Here is a 19,390-nt window from a genome sequence, read left to right as displayed (position 1 = left end):
AAACAGACATCAGCAATCTTTATCTTCTATTGTTTAATAGCTATTTCAAAGACAGTATTCATGATATTTCTGTGGTGTGAATGAACTGAAGTGTTAAGTGCTGAGAACTTATTTGTTATCTGTAATGGTTATAAAATACATATAATTGTGGTCTTAAGTATGTTTCAATTACATATAACTGCAGTATGAAAAGATAAGAAACATCAGTTATTTGTTGTTGTAGCTACATTTATGATTCGTTTTTATGTTGTCTGAATGTGTATAAAACTATAAATAACTCAACTATTCTGTTGTCTATGTCCATTAAATATAACAGATATTTGTCGTGGTTTTGTAGTTAAGATTACATTTTTCTGTTGTCTTAACCGGTATAAGAGAATAGTTATCTGTGGTTCTATGTATCTTTCAGTGACAACTATCTGTTATCTTAACTGATATAGGAGGATAGTTATTTGTGGTTCTATGTACCTTTGGGCGACAATTATCTGTTGTTTTAATCAATATAAGAGGATAGTTATTTGTGGTTCTATTCTATTGTTTTTCAGTTGTTCCAACAACATATTGTTCTTCAAGCTTGTTCTTGCATTGCATTTCAGACGACACATATAAGTTTGCTCTTACCATTCATTGATGTTCTCATTCATTCTGGAAATCCAATGTCATTACAGCCATTAAAATACATCTACAATAGTCATTAATTGTTCCATGAGACCTAAGTAGTACTATTGAAGCTGAATAGCAAAATAATTTGCAATGTACTCTAGAGCTTGAACATTTGTTTTTTTCTTCTCCTGCCGTGGCTTGGCTGTAGAATATATGAAATGCTCCTAGCTCCTTCAAGATGCCAATCACTTGCCTTCAGAGTTTGCATAGAATTTTTCACTGCATGTGCTGAAACCGCAAGGTATAAAGCAAAACCCAAACAATTATCAGCCTAATGATATCGTCAAAAGAACAACACGGGTGTTTGATGCGTTTTTGAATGAAAACCAAACATTGCAGCAAACATTGTATAAAGAACTCATCCTCTAGTTCAGGGGTGAGAGAGAGAGAGAGAGAGAGAGAGAGAGAGAGAGAGAGAGAGAGAGAGAGAGAGAGAGAGAGAGAGAGAGAGAGAGAGAGAGAGAGAGAGCATGAACATCTCCATTACAGGTCAAAATATAAGCAAATACTGTTCCACCAAGTGATGGATTGCAAGCATTTCAAAATTTCAACATTATCATTGCCTTCTCTATTAAAATAGATGAGTAATAGCATGGAAGACTGGAAGTTGAGAAATCTACCGAGCAATCAACACATCCAGGTGGCTTGTGATTAAAAATCATTCCATGGCAAAGCTGTGATTAAAAATCATTCCATCGCAAAGGTGGTCCGGAAAATCAAAGAGAAAGTCAATAATGAATCAAGTTTCCATAAATAATAAAGCCTATAACTGCTTGTATAAAGCTACCATAGTTAAACATTAATTTCTCTTCAACTTAAGAACAATGGATGGACCTAGTCATATCGTTTGAACTTCACTCTACAGTCTAAAGTATCTTGAGTCTCTTTTTAACCTTGTAATAATAAAGGACAATGGTTCATGTGCAGTAATCCAAAACAACAGACTATCTCGTTCACTTTTACTTACGAGTAGGAAGTTATACTTATATCTCATACAAACAAATGCATCTTAATTATAACATGATTGCGGTCATAAGAAAGATCAATTGAAAAACAAAGGTGTGACCTGAGCGAACCTGAAACCAGATCAAAATCTTATTTCCTACGACCTTGTAGAACCTGCAGTAGTGAAAGCCAAGGAAAACCGAAAGCTCACTTATATTAGAAGCTAACCTCATTGACCAATTAACAAAAGTGCATCAAAATACCACTGTACATTATACAACATAGATTGCCTTTATTGTATATCAGCTAAAACACCACTCTTGTTCATAGCTCAAAATACCACTATACCAACGTCAGTGCTCACATGGGATTGGTTCCCATACCATTATAATATTTTTTTTAGCCTCCACGCAAATGTTCTCAGCAAAACATAAAAATGACTTTTTTCATGAAAAATGTGTGCTATAGAAAGGCACTTTGACCAAACTAGGGTTAAATGACTAGACATAGCCAAAATTTTGGTTCCATTTTCCGCTGCACAATGAGGTTCATAGATGAACTTTTCCCAGTTAAGTCCTACTTGAAGACCACAGCCTAAAAACCAAGTATGCAACCTTCTAGATCAAAGAAGCTATAGAAACATGGGACAGAAATGGTCTATGAGATACCAACATTAAGATTGCACATAAAGACATAGTCACACACAAACTTCAGAGTCTCATGAGATAGTATTACCTCCTCCTCACAAAGTATCCCAGTCCCTAGGGCCCGGTATATCTTTGAGATTTTCCTTATTGATCAAAGAAGCTTCATGTTGGTGTCACTGCATTGTCGATTTTCCTTGTTAGTCATTGAAAATAAAGGGAATATAATAACACCAAGAAGACAATCCAATATCATCTTATCATGATTGTCAACCATATAATAAAAATAAAAAATAAAAATACTAAAAGCAGGTTCAAGCAAGATTGAACATGTCATTGCTTTAACCTGTCATCTCCAATATGGGATGTCCCATCAGCAAAATATGCTGCAAGTTGCTTTTTGGCATGATTTATCTTTGCACATAGCAGTATTCCTAGAACAATTTTACACCAGTTACAATCAAGAAGTATAACGATTATTGTCGGTAAATAACAATGGAAAGGTTATCTAGAATAGTAAAACTGGAAACTGAGGATCGTATTTGAATAAAAGGATCCTTGTGGTTCTTAGATGTCTCTATGAGAGATGTAGTAAATATTACTAAACTATTCATTTTACACGGTACAACTTGGCACCGAATGTATATCTGCAACCAAAAAAAAAACCAACTGACATACCATGTATATCAATTACTACAATGAAACTTTAAGACCCAAAATGATAAAACAATCATGTGTTTTTATTCCCTACGTTGCAATGCACATAAAATCTCTAATTATGAAGATTTCAGAAGTTCTTGATAATCATAGGTTGTAACCTTGATTCAAATAGCTAGATAGAGTATGTATTCAAATTTATCTCATGCCCAGAGCCATGCCTAAAAAGGCAAAGCATATTGATTTGAAAAGAAAAAAAGAAAATAGTAAGGGATAACATCGTTTTGGACAGCTTTGAAATTATGTGGTACCTGAAGTGCCCCTTCCTAGGCGATGAACAGGAAAAAGATGTGATTTTTGGCATGCTAAGTGATGGATCTTCTGAGTTTGCCGCCATAGGAGCTGTGTTAGAACTGTCCGTTGCTGGAAAAGACCTCTAGGTAAAACTTGTAGCCCGCCTGGCTTATTCAAAGCAATCTGAACACATATTAGCAATGATATGTCAAGCACAGTCACCATCAAAATGGATGAAAACAAACAATACTGAATATATTCTATCACTGAGAACCACATGATGCTTTATTTGGTTGCTAATATACTTTTTGAAAAGAAAAGTCATCTCAAGAACCTTTATGTTGTTGGCTCTTAGGAACAAGATCAATTTGAAATAGTAATCTGATATGCTGAGATAAAACTGAACTGAGGACCTACCTTACACCAACCCACCTCATCCCTTTAGCACAAAGGCAATGCTCAGATGGCAAAGTGGCAAGATTTCATCAAATTCTATTTAGTTATGTTCTCGGATATTCTCCAAAATCAACTATAATACATTGAGATATATACATATGTGAAGCATTCAGTCAAACAAAGACATTTTTGCATGAATATATTTATTAAACAATACCAAACACAATGATAACAGTCACCTGAATCTCTTACGGTGCAAAAATTCCGTGCTTTCAATTACAACTGTTATCACACAAGTTGCTTCACATTATCTTAACCATGAAGAAACAAACTCTAACTGGTTTAAGACATTTACCATATCATCATCCTCATACTGTCATACAGAACCTCCAGCAAGTATGGTGCATCCGGCTCTCTCCACAGAAGCCTATGATAGACCAATTGTGAACCAACCCTAACCAAATGCATTACATTAAGAAAAAACACCACATAAGAATCTTCCTTTATGCACAAGGAGCAGAAATAGCATAGAGACAATAGTATCCATACAAAAAATAACAACAAAGGAGTAGGCATAGCACAAAGACAATACCTGAGGATCGTATTCGAGTCTCTAATAACTTCTCCATAAACTGTTATCTGTAGACCAACAAAGCAATGCTGTAAATTTCCAAAGCAAAGGTTCATTTCTCAAAACAAAAGGCAGAATCTGGTGCCACCAAGACATTACTCATAAGCTCATAACCCAAGAAAAAAAAACCCAAATCTAATCTTCATCAACAAACAATAAGCAATGGCACCCATTTGAGAAAAGCAAAGGATTTACCTAGTCCAAGTGGGTGTGAGTTGGAACAGAGCAGAGTCCAACCGAGCGGAAGACCTCATTTTTACAAGAAATCGATTCAGGGGTGCTCAAAGAACTAGGCTTTATGAATTGGGAAAGTGAAAATTTAGAGACTCATTAGGAAAGTGAAGAACTTTGAAGCCAACAGAGAGTGGTTTAGACTCCAGAGGTAATGGGAAAGTGGTTTAGACATTGGTTCAGCCAACAATAACCATAAAGACCTCATCTCCATCTTGCCATACTCCTGCTTCTCCCCAACCCTAACCACCCTGCCAAGCCGCTGCACAATCAATTGCAGCCCGTAGCAGATTCTGAGGACGAAGACGCCGTGGGCCTCAACCCACTCGGCAAACCAGGGTGGGAAGCTGAGGGAGTCGTTGATGTGGACGGAGTGGGGCCCATGGAGAGGATGACGACGCTGGATTTGAGGTCGGTGATGGAATGGAGAGGGCTGCTGCCGGAGATGGTGAGGTAGAAGACAAAAAGGGATCAGATGCGGCAAGTGATGAGGTGGGCGTATTGGGAGCCGTAGTCGAGGATAAGGACCAGGTCCGATTTCTCGACCTTTGGGTCCATAGCTGCTACAACTGCTCTAGTTTCTATGATTCTAGGGTTGGACGAACGGGTGACCTAGAGAGTAGAGAGAAATAAAATGTAGTTGGGGATTTTGGATTCGAGTATCCAAATGCTACACTAGTTCCTCGTTTATAGATCTGGTGAGGGAAAGAAACAGGTAGAGAGCGGCAGAGTGATGGAGAAAGGGTGAACTGCTCAGGACTTGAAAGTTTTAGATGGAATGAATAGAGTATCGGGCTTAAGGACTGAGGGCTTTCAAAGGTAAAAGAAAAGATAAAAATTGACTCCAATACATTCAGACAACACAATTTTCTTAAATCTGTTATCTGAATGTTACCCTTGTTTTGACTCAGCTAGGGTTTAACCATTTTGAGAGGGAAATGGTCAAAAGAACATGGAGGGAGAATTCCAAAATTTCAACCATCTATATTCAGAGAACAGATTTCTGTTGTCTGAATATGACTAGCTTTTTAGGCTTAGATGAATGAAAATTATAGGTATATTTCTATCTTGAGCTAACAACGTTAATATGTTGTCTGAATGCCTCCCTTTTATTCAAAATGAAAAAAGTGTGTTTCAGTGCGTATTCAGACAACAGAATTAGATTTTTATGTTGTCTAAAAAACTCAAACGACAGAAAATTAGGCTTCTATCGTCTGATGCGAGTTGTTTGATTAACTTTTTGGCATAGTGTACCCAGATCATCTCATTCAGTCAATTTGACTTGATAATGCTAGAGAGTTTACATCGATAATTTTCGATGACTATTGCATATCATTGGGTATTGATATCAAGTATCATATTCCCATCTACACACCTAATTGGTCTAGCGGAAAAGCCACCATTAAAAAACTACGATGGCAGCCCGGACTTTGGTAATGCGCACCAATATTGGGTTATGCAATATCGCATGCAGCTACGCTAATTCGTCTACGACTCATAGCAGCCACTCAACTTTTATTTTTGTTACAGCTAGTGACTGGGTTCGAGTGTAATATCTCATACTTATGCATATTTGCGTGTGCGGTTTATGTGCCAGTTGCGCCGCCACAACGCATCAATATGAGTCATTGAAACGAATGCATATATATATATATATATATATATATATACACATTTGTGTTAGACATAAGTCTCCAACTATAAGTCCGCTATGTAGAATCCTTGATAGGCGATCTCTTTTTCGCTGGATTTGCAAATTGTCACTTTGATGAGACAGTCTTCCAGTCGTTAGGGGGAGATTAGAACGTCAATGTTCAACAAGAACGACAGGAATTGTCATGGTCTGTCCCCACTATGTCTCATCTTGATCCTCTAAAAATAACGAGATCACATATACCTACCGCAAACATGTCTGCAAGGATTGGTATCCCTACAAGAGGACATGGTGCCACCCAGAGGGGATGGGTACGACACCACTACCATAGATGGTGGTATGGTGACTCCACAAAGGTGGCATAATGGCGTTCCGCTAAAGAGCGTAGGAGACCCATAGGTTCGATGGATTCTCACCCTAGGAAGAGAGCGAGTTTGGTACAACTTGATCCATTGATCATTGATACTCAAAATCCGTCTCATGAGAATATTCTGGATTGTGGTTATGTCCAAGAGACATCGTTGGGGGACGCCTCAATGTTAGAACCAATTCTTGAGAATATAGAGATCTCTTCGAATTACACTAGTGTACATAAAGACATGGAATTATTGAGACCAATGACATCGAACCTTACTCTGTTGAAGAATGCCAACGTAGAGAAAATTGGCATAAATGGAAAGATGCGATCCAGGTTGAATTGGATTCACTAACGAAGAGGAAGGATTTCGAGCCGGAGATGCTCTTAACATAAAACCTGTTGACATTAATAAGTCTTCGTTACATATCGTGATAAGAAAAGGAGATGATAATCTCGCCTTATGGCGCAAGGCTTCTCACAAAACGCCCTGGAATCGACTACGAGTAGACATATTCTCTCGTAATGGATGTCATTGCACTCCACTACCTTATCAGTTTGGTAGTTTCCGAATAACTGAACATGCAGCTTACGAATGTGGTCACTACATATCTCTATGGGGATCTAGATACGGAATATAATGAAGGGTCTTGTGTACTTCATTTACCCAAATCAAGTGGCTCTTGACCACGGAGCGCGTTTGTAATGAGGGTGAAACGCTCACTAAAGTGACTACTTGATTGGGAATGGATATGATGAACTATGCCCCTACGTTTTCATGACAAGTTCTGGATTTGTAATTGTCACGGTTTATGTTGATAAACATAATTGGAACCCTTGAGAGTTAACGGAAACCACTGAACACCTGAAATCCGAGTTTGAGATGAAGGACCTTGGGAGAACACGGTTTTGTCTAGATTTAGAACTTGTATACCGTGTCAATAAATGCTTTGCATTTTGATAAAGTCAATGATGCACTCCCATGGTCGTCCGTAGTCTTGACCCTAAGAAGGATACGTTTCGTCCCAAGGATGATGACGAAGACGTGTTAATTGGCAGAAGTGTCTTACCTAAGTGCAATAGGCGCATTATTGTACTTAACACAATACAAGACCGGACACCTCATTTGTTATGAACTTGTTGGCTAGATGTACCCCTGCGCCAACGCAACGCCATTGGACTGGTATAAAGACAATATTTCGTTACTTAAAATGTACGATAAATATGGGCTTGTTCTATCCTTGCAGAAAGAAAAGAATGACGGAAGAATGAGAATGGATCTCATTAGCCCAAGTGGCACCTTCCAAGACGTTGTGATCGGCAAAAACCGCCTGCCACCCATCCTCCTCCCTTATATCAAAACGATGATGATGTTTTGATGGATTTTACTGATGTAGGGTATCTCTCTAACCCTCACAAATGTTGTTCCCAGACCGGTTATGTCTTTACCATGGGAAGCACAGCAATATCTTAGAGGTCTACAAAGTAGACACTTGTTGCTACTTCCTCAAATCATGCAGAGATTATTGCTCTACATAAAGCCGTGCGTGAATGCATATGGCTAAGGTCTGTAATTAGACACATTCGAGGAGCTTGTGGTTTGAAGTCTACCACAGATAAACCTACATGCATTTATGAATTGAGCAAATGAAATTAGGTTTCATCAAGGGCAACAACACCAAGCATATATCGCCTAAGTTCTTTTACAATCAGCAACAACATTAATCACTTCTAAAGATTGAAGTGAATCAAATCCGATCAGAGGATAATGTAGCGGACTTAGTCACTAAGTCGTTACCTAAATCCATCTTCGAGAAACATGTGAAGAGCCTCGGATTGAAAAAATTATCCGAACTCCCATGATTGTAGCAATCAGGGAGAGATGTCGACATCAGGGGGAGGAATGATGTCTACATGATCGATCTCGAAAAGTGAAGGACGTGTTATGCTCTTTTTGTCCTTAAACCAGGGTTATTTTTGTCCCACAAGGTTTTTGTTACCTGGCAAGGTTTTTAACGAGGCAACGATCAAAGCGTCATCACTAAGTTTGAGCGGCACAAGGGGGAGTGTTGAAGGATATCGACATTGGGTGTGCCTCTTCAAACTAGAGTTTAGTTCTAGAGTTGTAATAGGAGAGAAGGTTCTAGATTTCCTAATTATATTCAAATTCTATTTCCTTGTATGACAAGATTATGTACTTTGTAAATCCCTATATAAAGGGCTCCTATTATCAATAATAGAACACACACAATTCTCTTATCAATCTCTCTCTGCAAATCATATTTTCCTTTTCTTTTTTATCATTTGTTCAAGTTTCGCCCTTTGATGAAATCGGCTCGTGGTGAATTTTTGTCTCTTGGAAATTATAATTTGCCCCAATTTCACTCTATTTTGTTTCGTTTCAACAATTCCGCTTATTCTACAAATAAAATAAAATTAGATTAATTACATATTAATTAGCTCAAGAATTAGCTTAATTTCGATGTTTATTATGCAATTACACGCATGGGAATGCGTATAATTAGATGACGATGTGACAAAGTAAGCATCAAATACCAAGTAGGGGACTCAGGACTCACTTTCGGTTAGTAGTTTTCTGTATTTGATATTGTGATGCATGATGAAATGTCAATTGTTTTATACAAATTAATGTGCGTGTAATTCTTGTTGATGGTGGTATGTGAGAGCGGAAAGGTGGTTGATGACTTCCTTGGGGATTAGCCACACCCCTAAATCTCTAGAGGGTAAGCTACACCGGTTGGACAGTGCTTTTGATCGCAATGACGACTTATTTCCATGTGTGTAGCTTGTGTGTTAAGTTTAGCTCTCTATGACTGGTAAGGTCGGTTATTTTTTATGCAGAACCAAGCCATCATGTAAGTCACACATGATTTCGAATCATGCATCGATTTTCAGGACTAAAAATATGTTAAAGTTTGTTGTTCTTTAATTGAAATTGTTTAAGTACTTTTTCATAATGAGATATCCCAAATTATAATTTTATATGTTGGTTTCAAACCTAGCCAGGGTGAAGGCCCTATTAAGCAACTAGGATGAACGCTCACTCCTACAACAGTGTGAATGCAGGCACTGTGCCCTGGTAATGAGATGGTAGCGAATGGAATTGGGTGTGTGGAGTTCATTAACTCGTCGTAAGGGAAATCAAATTCCTGAACTGTACTAGCTTAATTTAAGGCAGTTATCAATGTCTTAACGACCATCAATTTGACTGAAATTTTGCAGAGATGATCTATACATTAGTACCTAAAAACTGAACGGTCGAGATGTGAATATATATATCCAGAGCGAGGGCTCTAAAATTAAAGTGCACTTTTAGAGTTTATGGTCACTTTTCGGTCACATATCCACATTTTGACCGTTCAGTTTTTAGATACTAATGTATAGATCATCTTTGCAAAATTTTAGCCAAATTGATAATCTTTAAAATATCTAACTCGCTTAAACTGATGGATGAATATATATATATATATATATATATATATAATCATTCTTAGGTGCGGATAAATGTGCGGATTTCCATTTTTTCCCCACTTTCCGATCACATTTTCATCTCTTAACCGTTAAGTTTTTAGGTCCTAATGTATAGATCATCTCTACAAAATTTCAGCCAAATTGGTGATCGTTAAGGCATCCAAAACTGCAATTTACACGAACGGACCAAATCTGCCGAACCGGAATGGTTCGTGTACATTGTTGTAAATTGCAGTTTTGGATGCCTTAACGATCACCAATTTGGCTGAAATTTTGCAGAGGTGATCTATACATTAGGACCTAAAACTGAACGGTTAAGATGTGAAAATATGATCGGACAGTAAGTCAAAACTGGAAATCCGCACCAATGAAAAATTGCAGACGTCCGCAGTGGAGAAGGCCTGTATATATACTGGGTCAAATTAATGCTTCTCAAATCTCGATTAATTAGTCCAGGTAAATCCTATATGGGCATTTCAAGTATTGATCTTTACATCAGAATTGTTCTTCAGAGTGGCATCAAAAAATATTCAAAAGAAAATAGAAAAACAAAACAAATCCGAAGGATATGTGCATTCCAAGAGTAACTGAATTAGTAGGTTATTCTTTCTACCGCGTTTTGCAGCATGTTTTGAGGATATGATCTCTTTGGTTGTATGGGGCTTGTGGAGAAGAATAACAGAGGGCAGAGTCCTTGCCGTATGTTCATCAGGAAGTCAGGATGTACCGTCATGGCTGAGGTTGAAGATGGTCAAAGAAAACGAAGCTTGCTTAATGTGAAGATTTTGAGTTTGGCTAAGCTATTAACAATCATGTTACTAGGGAGGGATTTGTATGCAATATAATGAGTGAGATCTGTTTGATATGCAACAAGCTGACCATCTACGTATCTGCACTAGCTAGTAATTATAGAATACCCAAAATGATTGAGTTTTGATCATTCTTCAACAAAGTCGGAAGCACATCATATGAATGCATAAGTTTTTCGAGAACAATAGATATATTCTATTACAAAAACAGAAGAAAGATCCAACAAGAGAAGAAAAAGGAGGAAATGAATAATGAAACAAACAATCACACAAGACATTGCTTCAACATATAAGAGGGAGACAGTTCTTAATATTGAAGCTTTAGCAGCCAATTCAAGTTGAACTCTTAAAGTACCCTTATTTGTATGTCCAGCCCGAAAAGTGCCCATGATTCTTCTTTCTCCTCATCACATATCACCTCCTTCAGTTTCTTAAGATCCATAACTGATAGAGGTAGATCTTGCACTCTAGAGCACTGTCTCATATTGATCTTTTCTAAAGTGCTTATTTCACCAATGTTGTCAGGCAACTCCTTAATGCTGAAACAATCAGATATGTCAAGAAAGTTAACTTTTCAAGGTCCTTAATTGAGGCCGGAAATGTTTTTAAGTCAGTACAAGACTTTAGCCTCAAGACTTCCAAGTTGATCAGCTTCCCAATCTCATCAGGCAAGGCAGATAGGTTATGACAGTGGGTGATACTGAGCTTCCTTAGCTCCATCAGATCACAGAGATCAACAGGCAATTCCACCAAGTCACTGCAATAGTCAATGTTCAATTCCTCTAGATTTGGAAATGCATACGAAATTTGGAAGGAGGAGTTGCTGAAAACTTGACCAATTCTACACATGAATAAGGATATCTTCTTTAGACTCTTCACGTTTACAGGCTTCTTGGCTATGGAAGGAATTGAAATTCGCTCCAGTCTGATTCTCTTCAGATTTGGTAAAGAATCCAGTAGTTGAAAATTACTCAATTTGGCTGGTAAGGAACCATGATTTGTGACTATTAGAACCTTCAAGTTTTCCATTTTCGCCACAAATTCAGGTAAAGCATAGATGTCTGTGCTGAAGTTTAAAACTAGAACCTCAACCTCTGATAGTTGAATGTTGCTCAAAGTTGTTGAGAACACTCCATCTGCAAACAATGTGCTATATGATGTCAGTGGAAGAATTCAATGTGAAAATACTATACTCAAATCTTTGTGTGCGCGCTATGTACTTGTGCTTGTGTTGGTGTGTGATTATGGGCATGCCTTTATAGGTATTTTAAAGAGGAAGGATTTGGGAGAACCAGAGGAGATTGATAATAGTCGGGTCTTGATGGGTTGATGCCTCTGTTTAGTCAAGCACTTGGGTAGATTGTCTCCCCATTTGTCTATAATCAATCTTCTTTTGTTTGGATCTAGTTTCGTTTCATAGATGGCTAGCTGTCTAAGCAAATCATGCTGGGCGACAAAGTGTTCACTGTAGTACCCATCCACCTCCATCCTCTCCTTCCTGGTAATGATCCATCAAAATTAGATTTCTTAGAGCTAGGCACTTACTATTGCAATTTTGTATTCTGATCAGCTTCTATTCATGAACATAGAAACAATTGAGTCTAGTATCGTACCTTGTAACTATAAGATCAACTAGACTTCGAGTGGCAAGCTCTTGGAGATTTGAAATGGACAGGAAATCTTCATTTAACTCATATAACTCTGCCCATATATCAATTAGAGCAGAAGCAGGGATCCTCTTGCCTTCAGGAAATGAGCCCAGGTCCAAGAAACAATCCTTCAGGATGGTATCTTCTTCATCCAAAGCATGTAAGCTACTTTGAAGGCATATGAGCAGGTCAGTTGAAGAATCAAGAACAGAAGCACCTTTAGACAGTGCCCTTACTCTTTTAAGCCAGAACTCTGTAGGTTTCTCACAAAGTGATCTTCCAACCACTGTAATGGCAAGTGGAAATCCTTTACAACACTCTACTATCTTCAATTAAATTGTCCCAAATGAAGTCAAGTTACTAATTGGATTGCAGACCGAAAATTCAAATTTGGCAAGAACATCTCAGTGGTTTCATGAAGAAAATGTTTATAATAACAATGTACTTTTCATTAGTAACAATCATACATGTAAAATCACTTAGTGGTATTCGTGAAATCATAATGTGCTTGATCATTTGTGTGTGTATTCAGATTTTTTGTAAAAGCACAACATAGTGTCTTCCTCCCCTAAATCTTGTGAGGCATAAATAAGAATATAACTTCTGCATTTCTCACCTTTCTTGGAAGATCTTTTGGAACATGAGAGCTCTTATCTCCTAAGGAAGCTGAATCGTGGAAAAGGGCCATTGCATCTACATAATTCAGTGGTTTTAGTATATGTGGTGAACCGAATCCTGGGAACTCATATCTTGATGTCACCAAAATTTTGTAATTTGCCATTTTCAATTCATCAAACTTCTGTAGGAGAGATTCTGATCCAGGCCAAACATCATCGAGGACCAACAACAAAGGATTCTCTCCTGTTTCCTTCAGAAACTCTTGCAGCCACCTAACCGCAATTACTTCACTTTCAAAAGTGGGAACCTTGGAACCCATACTTGATTGACGCAGTTCTTGAACAACAAGGTCCAAGTTTGGTCTTTTTGAGATGGTAATAAAGAAGATTTTTTCCTTGAATTTATCTATAAAAATATAAGTTATCATGAGATGATATTCAAATTACCTATTCTTGTACAAAAGGAAAAACATATATTCCAACCATTGAGTTGGAACAAATGATTGGTTATAAGTCCTACAAATCACAAGAGCCAAATATATTTCTACAAAGCAACAGTTCAAAAGCTATAAGATATCATGATCTATATCACATACCTTTGACTTGCTTATCTTGACAGAATTTGGTTGCTAAAGTAGTCTTCCCACATCCTCCAGGAGCAGACAGCACCAGCCTTGACACCCCATCCTTCAGAAGCTTCATCTTCAGTCCACTCAAAGCCTCATCCAATCCAACAAGAAACTCTGGAAGTTCAGGTAATGCACACCAAGCTTTAGGTACCCCTGCAGAGTGATTCTGTATCACAAAATTCTCTTTCATTTCGTTGATCACCGCCTTTATACTCCCTACTTCAGCCTCTATATGTCCCACAGCAACTGCGATTGTCTTGACATCCTGTTGCTCTGTACATTCAGTATACTCAACACTCCTTGAAGAGATTCATCCCATTTAAGGAGTTTGTTGGCGTATTTGTACCGTTTGTAGTAGTTGCCAGAGTGGATCTTTGAGCACTTGAGAACAAGCTCCTTGCCATCCTTCATTACTTCTTCTAGACCTTCTAGTTCCTCCTTTGGGATATCCAGTGCCTCGTTGCATTCTGCCATCTTTAGGATCACTGGTTTTAGAGAGTCTAGCTTGGTTTTGATGGCTTTGAGTGTGGGATCGAATATGGTATTCTTTTTTATCAGCTCTTTAACACCAGCATACAGCTCCTCGAATAGTATATCGACTGGATCAAACATTTTGGTAGGAAGTCAGGAATCTTGAGACAAGAGAGCAGATTCTGATCAGAAAAAACAAGAAAAATTAGACCACTAAAATTGGGAATCCAATAACATGAATGTCATTTAGAACCAATAACATGACCCAAAAGCAAGCAATACGAAACTAGATTTTCTCTTCTTTGTTGGTGATCATGCAAGACAAGCAAGAATACTGTATATTCTTCTCCAATAAGAAATGAACTAAATATTGTTTGCGACTCTGCCTATTTGGTCTTTGGTATTATATATCCAGCGGGAAAATTGATCGAAACTTCCAAGTACCAGAAGACTTTAAATATTGACTTGCCGACAGGTGACTTAAAAGTTTTAAGTTAAAACTAAAGCAAAGCATACGCGGAGAGACTGCCATAGGGTACTACTAGACTATAGGAGACCTCAGTCTTTGTTTTTTTTTTTTAATGGGTCTAAAGAAGACTTTGCTTCAACTCATCACAGTGAGAAATTTCCATGGTGAGCATAAAGCCCACCTACCAAATACAGTCAGAGAGGACATATTACTGATATGATGTAATGCTAATAACACTAGCAACTAGAAGAACACTTGCATATAGATCTAAATTACAGCAGTTTTACGAAGTGTTGTGATCATGCCGAGATGCATAGATATTATAGAACATCTAGGGAATCACTCATCATATTAAACTGAACTGCCAAGATTAAATTTTCCTGAGAATTTACAACTGGGAACCGAGGTCATGGAATGTATCAAAGAAAGTTGCCTAATACATCATGTACTTTTTTTTTTTTTTACTATGCAATATCTCATGCTATTTACAAAGCAGGAAAACAAATCCAAAAAGGAGAAGGAAGCGAGAGGAAAGGAAACCATGAAACACGAATCATACGTACAGATCTCGGAAATTGGTTAGGAATAGACGACTCTCAAGATTGAAGCTTATCGAGCCAATTTAGGTTGATATTTTCTTTTTCCACCACTATTCTTGTGTTTCCGAGAGGTAAGAATGGTTCCCATAAATTTCTTGTCTCGTCATCACATATCACTTCCTCCAAATGCTCAAGATCCAAAACCGATACAGGCACTTCTTGCAATCTTGAGCATTCTCTCATGTTGAGCTTTCTTAAGCTGCTCATTTCACCAATATCTCCAGGCAACTCCTTGATGCTAAAGCAATAAGAAATGTCAAGAAAGATCAACTTCTTTAGGTTCCTGCTCGAGCCTGGCAACTGTGCCAAGTCTGTACATGACCTTAGTCTCAGCAGTTCCAACTTTTCCAGTTTTCCAATTTCTTCAGGCAAGGCAAGAAGCTTATGTGAGTTGGTGATACTGAGCTTCCGTAGATGACTAAGATCACAGACGTTGGCAGGCATTTCCACCAAGTCATTGCAATAGTCAATGCTAATTTCCTCTAGATTTGGAAATGCGTATGAAATCTGGATGGAACCGTCACCGAAAGCTTTCCCAATGGTACACATGAATAGAGATATCTTTTTTAGACCCACCAATTGTATGGGGTTCTTGGACATTGATGGTATTGAGACACGCTCCAATCTAATTCTCTTTAGATGAGATAATGAACCCAGTAGTGGGATATTACTTAGTTCAGCAGGCGAGAAACCATAATTTGTGACAACAAGTACCTTCAATTTACGCATAGTGTCCACAAATTTGGGTAAGGCGTAGTTCTTCGTCTGAAAATTCAAGACTAGAACCTCAGCATATGGTAGTTCCATGTGGTGCCATTTTGATGAGAAATTTCCATCTGCAAAGAACCAAGTCATTTGGTGTGAATATGGACTAATATGTGACAGTACTATTCAAGACTTAGTCTGTATCTTATAAGCACATATGTGCATACATGTTCGTCTGTGCATTTATACGTAATTGTTATCAAAAGAGATGGGATTACCAGTTGAGATGGATAATAAGCGAGCTTTCAAGGATTCATGCTTCTTTTCACTCCACCACTTGGGAAAATTGTCTCCAGATATGTTTATAATCAGTCTTTCTCTATGTCCTGGGTCTTCTTGTTTTGTCTCATAGATAGCCAACTCTCTAAGCAGATCGTGCTGGGTAACAAAATGTTCGCTGTAGTATCCATCCCCCAGGCTCTGGTCCTTCCTGTTTTTTAGTCAAAACTAAGATGATTAGAAACAGAGATCGCTCAAAATATATTGTACTAAAATAGCAAGTTATGAGCAGCATCGATCATGAATATAAAGGAAAAGCTTATAGAGAAAAATCACGAAACAGGAAACTAGCGTACCGTGTGACTACAAGATTAGCCAGACTTCGGTTAGTCAGCCTCTGGAGGTATGCAACACACAAAGTATCTTCATCTAGCTGATCATATGACTCTGTCCACATATCAATGAGGGCAGTAACTGGGATTCTTTGGTCTTCAGGAAATGAAGCAAGGTCTAAGAAACACTTCCTGATGATAGCCATTTCTTTATCTGAGTCCGAGACAACTAAGCTGCTTTGGAGGCGAAGAAGCAATTTGGTCTCAGAATCAAGAATAGAAGACCCTCTGGACCATTCAATTAGTATTTGTTGCCAGATCTCTATTCTTTGTCCGCAAAGTGATCCTCCTGCCACCGTAATTGCAAGTGGAAATCCCTTACAGCCCTTTACTATCTGCAATTGCAAAGTCATTTACTATTCGAGTTGCAGATCTCATTATTTTCATGACACGAAAAATTGATTAAATAAATATCTACTATTTTCTACTTTGGCTTAGTTTTTTCTCTATAAGTAAAGTAAGCTTAAATGTTTAATTACTAGCAGGTGCTGTAATAAGAACAGATGTGTTTACACTCATGCTGTAAAAGAAAAAATGTCCTTGCTGTTGCAGGAGATAGAGTCCTAGCGTGCCTAGTCCAAACCCTCTAGTTGTAATAGGGTTAGTATATTCTCATAGAGATCCTATTGCTATCCTAGTTACAATGTAATAGCATTTTTTACTTGTACTCCAAGAATATTGTACTTGTAATCCTCTATACAAAGAGACCCTTATTATTAATGAAATACATCTTACATTCTCCCAAATACTCATTCTCTACAACACTAGCCACCTTTTGTAACCTGTAGTTATGAAGAGACAAATACAAATATATAGTTCATTGCAGTTAAGAAATTACCTGACTCGAGAGGTATTCTGGAATATGTGAGCTTTTATCTCCCAAAGATGCTGAATGATGAAAAAGTTTCATGGCATTGTCATAATCCAACGATTGCAAATGATATGAGGAACCAAATCTCGGAAATTCAGATCTTGATGTGACCAAAATCTTGTAATCTGGCATCTTGAACTGAAACTTGTCTAGTAGGGATTCTGATCCAGACCAAACATCATCCAAGACTAATAGTAAAGGGTTTTGTCCTTCTTCCTTCAGAAATGTTTGCAGCCACTTGACTGCAGTTATTTCATCTTGGAAAGTAGGCACCTGGGAACCCTTGCATTGGTATAGCTCTTGCACAATAAGGCTCAGGTTTGGTGTGTTTGACACAGTGACAAAGAAGATATTATTCTTGAATTTATCTATACAAAAAAGCACAAGTAATTAGTCAATCAGATGTCATCTCAATTTTGGTCTATAATCCTACAAACAAAAATATATACACAATTGCAATTCTAAGTAAATTCAAGGAGTAGGAAACAAAACTAGGGAAGCAATTTTCTGAATGAAACATATCACACTTCACAAGCATAGAAATGATACCTTTGACTTGCTCATCTTGACAAAACTTTGTTGCCAATGTAGTTTTCCCACATCCTCCGGGAGCAGTGACCACTAGCATCGAGACTCCATCCTCCTTGAGAAGTTTCATCTTCAATTCCTTCAAAGGCTCATCCAATCCAACCGTAAACTGTGTAAGTTCAGGCACAACACACCAAGCTCCAACTTTAGCTCCATTTCGTGTATCAAGTCGGTCTTCAATCCGCTTGACCCCTGCCTCCACAATGCTACAGCTTGTTTCAACTCGGTCTTCAATTCGGCACATCCCCTCCACTATATCTCCACTTCTCATTTCAACTCCGCTGAGCGCCTTCTCCATATGCCTACTGGCTGTTGCAATATGCGCAACCCCTGCCTCTAAAAAGATACTACTCGCTTCAATCCCAGTGACCACCCTCTCGATCTTCTTTACCGAAACCATGGTCTGCTTCACATCCCTTACTCCCTGCGCCTTCAGTACATCCAACTGTCTTACAAGAGCACCATCCCATCCAAGAAGTTTGTTGGCGTACTTGTACTTCTTGTAGATGTTCCACTTGCGAACCTTAGAGCACTTCCGGCCTATCTCTATGCCCTTCTCCATATGTGCTTTGAACTTTTCTACTTCCTCCTTTGGAAGACCCAGTTCCTCATTGCTTGCTTCTATCTGCTTGATCAGTGGTCCATATGAGTCTAGCGCAGATAGAATGTTTTGGAGGAGAGGTCTATATATCATAGACTTGCTGATGAGCTCTTTAAGCACATCATAGAGAACATTGAACAGCAATCCTCCAGCAGCCCCACCAAAAACATCATCTCCACCAACCATTGATTACAGCAAAATCAAATAGAGAGTATTTTGGGTACTTGAAATTCTGGAAAATAAGATTCTTAGCTTTGGAAATTGGGACACATGAAACCAATAAAGATGAACACTCGAAATCAATCAATTATTTCTCACTGTCATTGGTGATCATAACAGAAAAGATGAATATATAATATTCATCAGGAAGCTGAATGGAAACTTCTGTGTTGGAGCCCCATTGACTTACCAGGAGACTTGCAGATCAACAAAGCACCAACATCACTATTTCTAGGGAATTTTTATGTGGTGAAGAAAAGATAAACGAACCCACCAACCAATTACAAGTTTGCCCCACCCACATATTGCCTTTGTATCTTGTGAGAAGTGGGAATAATGAATTCTTTAGGGACAACTGTGAAGTGTGAACAATGTTCAAGACATAAAGACAAAAGGAACAATATGTTGGTAAAGTTTAATACTTGATGGCAGAGTTACCAAAGAAACTATCTGTATCCAAGTATCTTCATCCATGACACGCCTTGAAATTGAGAGGAAGCACCCTGTATCTTTCTTCCCAATCTCAATTC

General features: G+C 38.1%; 2 protein-coding genes and 2 long non-coding RNA genes across 5 annotated transcripts; all 4 read right to left on the bottom strand.

Annotated features, from left to right (window-relative positions):
* Window positions 1-622: 622 nt before the first annotated feature.
* Window positions 623-1,378, bottom strand: LOC112188517. Its single transcript, XR_002931461.2, has 2 exons — window positions 1,284-1,378; window positions 623-891 (listed from the first exon to the last, which is right to left on the bottom strand). It is a non-coding gene; the product is annotated as an uncharacterized LOC112188517 (long non-coding RNA).
* A 360-nt stretch (window positions 1,379-1,738) lies between these two features.
* LOC112188516 lies at window positions 1,739-3,771 on the bottom strand. The gene is made up of 5 exons (XR_005807060.1): window positions 3,621-3,771; window positions 3,221-3,386; window positions 2,599-2,686; window positions 2,344-2,431; window positions 1,739-1,782 (listed from the first exon to the last, which is right to left on the bottom strand). It is a non-coding gene; the product is annotated as an uncharacterized LOC112188516 (long non-coding RNA).
* Window positions 3,772-11,117: 7,346 nt separating this feature from the next.
* On the bottom strand, window positions 11,118-14,278 carry LOC121051180 (probable disease resistance protein At5g66900). Its single transcript, XM_040513275.1, has 7 exons — window positions 14,029-14,278; window positions 13,634-13,939; window positions 13,037-13,443; window positions 12,385-12,746; window positions 12,064-12,269; window positions 11,394-11,907; window positions 11,118-11,310 (listed from the first exon to the last, which is right to left on the bottom strand). Exons 1-7 carry the CDS (start codon window positions 14,276-14,278, stop codon window positions 11,118-11,120), a joined length of 2,238 nt encoding a protein of 745 aa, XP_040369209.1.
* LOC112186021 (probable disease resistance protein At5g66900) lies at window positions 14,221-19,136 on the bottom strand. Of its 2 annotated transcripts, XM_024324372.2 has the most exons (6): window positions 18,002-19,136; window positions 17,420-17,820; window positions 16,546-16,916; window positions 16,189-16,400; window positions 15,170-16,041; window positions 14,221-14,319 (listed from the first exon to the last, which is right to left on the bottom strand). In XM_024324372.2, exons 1-5 carry the CDS (start codon window positions 18,825-18,827, stop codon window positions 15,203-15,205), a joined length of 2,649 nt encoding a protein of 882 aa, XP_024180140.1. In that variant the 5' UTR covers window positions 18,828-19,136; the 3' UTR covers window positions 14,221-14,319; window positions 15,170-15,202. The 2 variants fall into 2 exon arrangements, with proteins under 2 accessions (XP_024180140.1, XP_024180139.1); XM_024324371.2 differs by lacking the exon at window positions 14,221-14,319 and having other exon boundaries at window positions 14,937-16,041.
* Between the last annotated feature and the right edge of the window lie 254 nt (window positions 19,137-19,390).

This window comes from Rosa chinensis, chromosome 2, assembly GCF_002994745.2.
Source record: "Rosa chinensis cultivar Old Blush chromosome 2, RchiOBHm-V2, whole genome shotgun sequence".
In the NCBI taxonomy this organism is placed as follows: domain Eukaryota; kingdom Viridiplantae; phylum Streptophyta; class Magnoliopsida; order Rosales; family Rosaceae; genus Rosa; species Rosa chinensis.
Note: the sequence above shows the minus strand (reverse complement) of the source record. Positions and strands in the feature narration are given on the sequence as shown.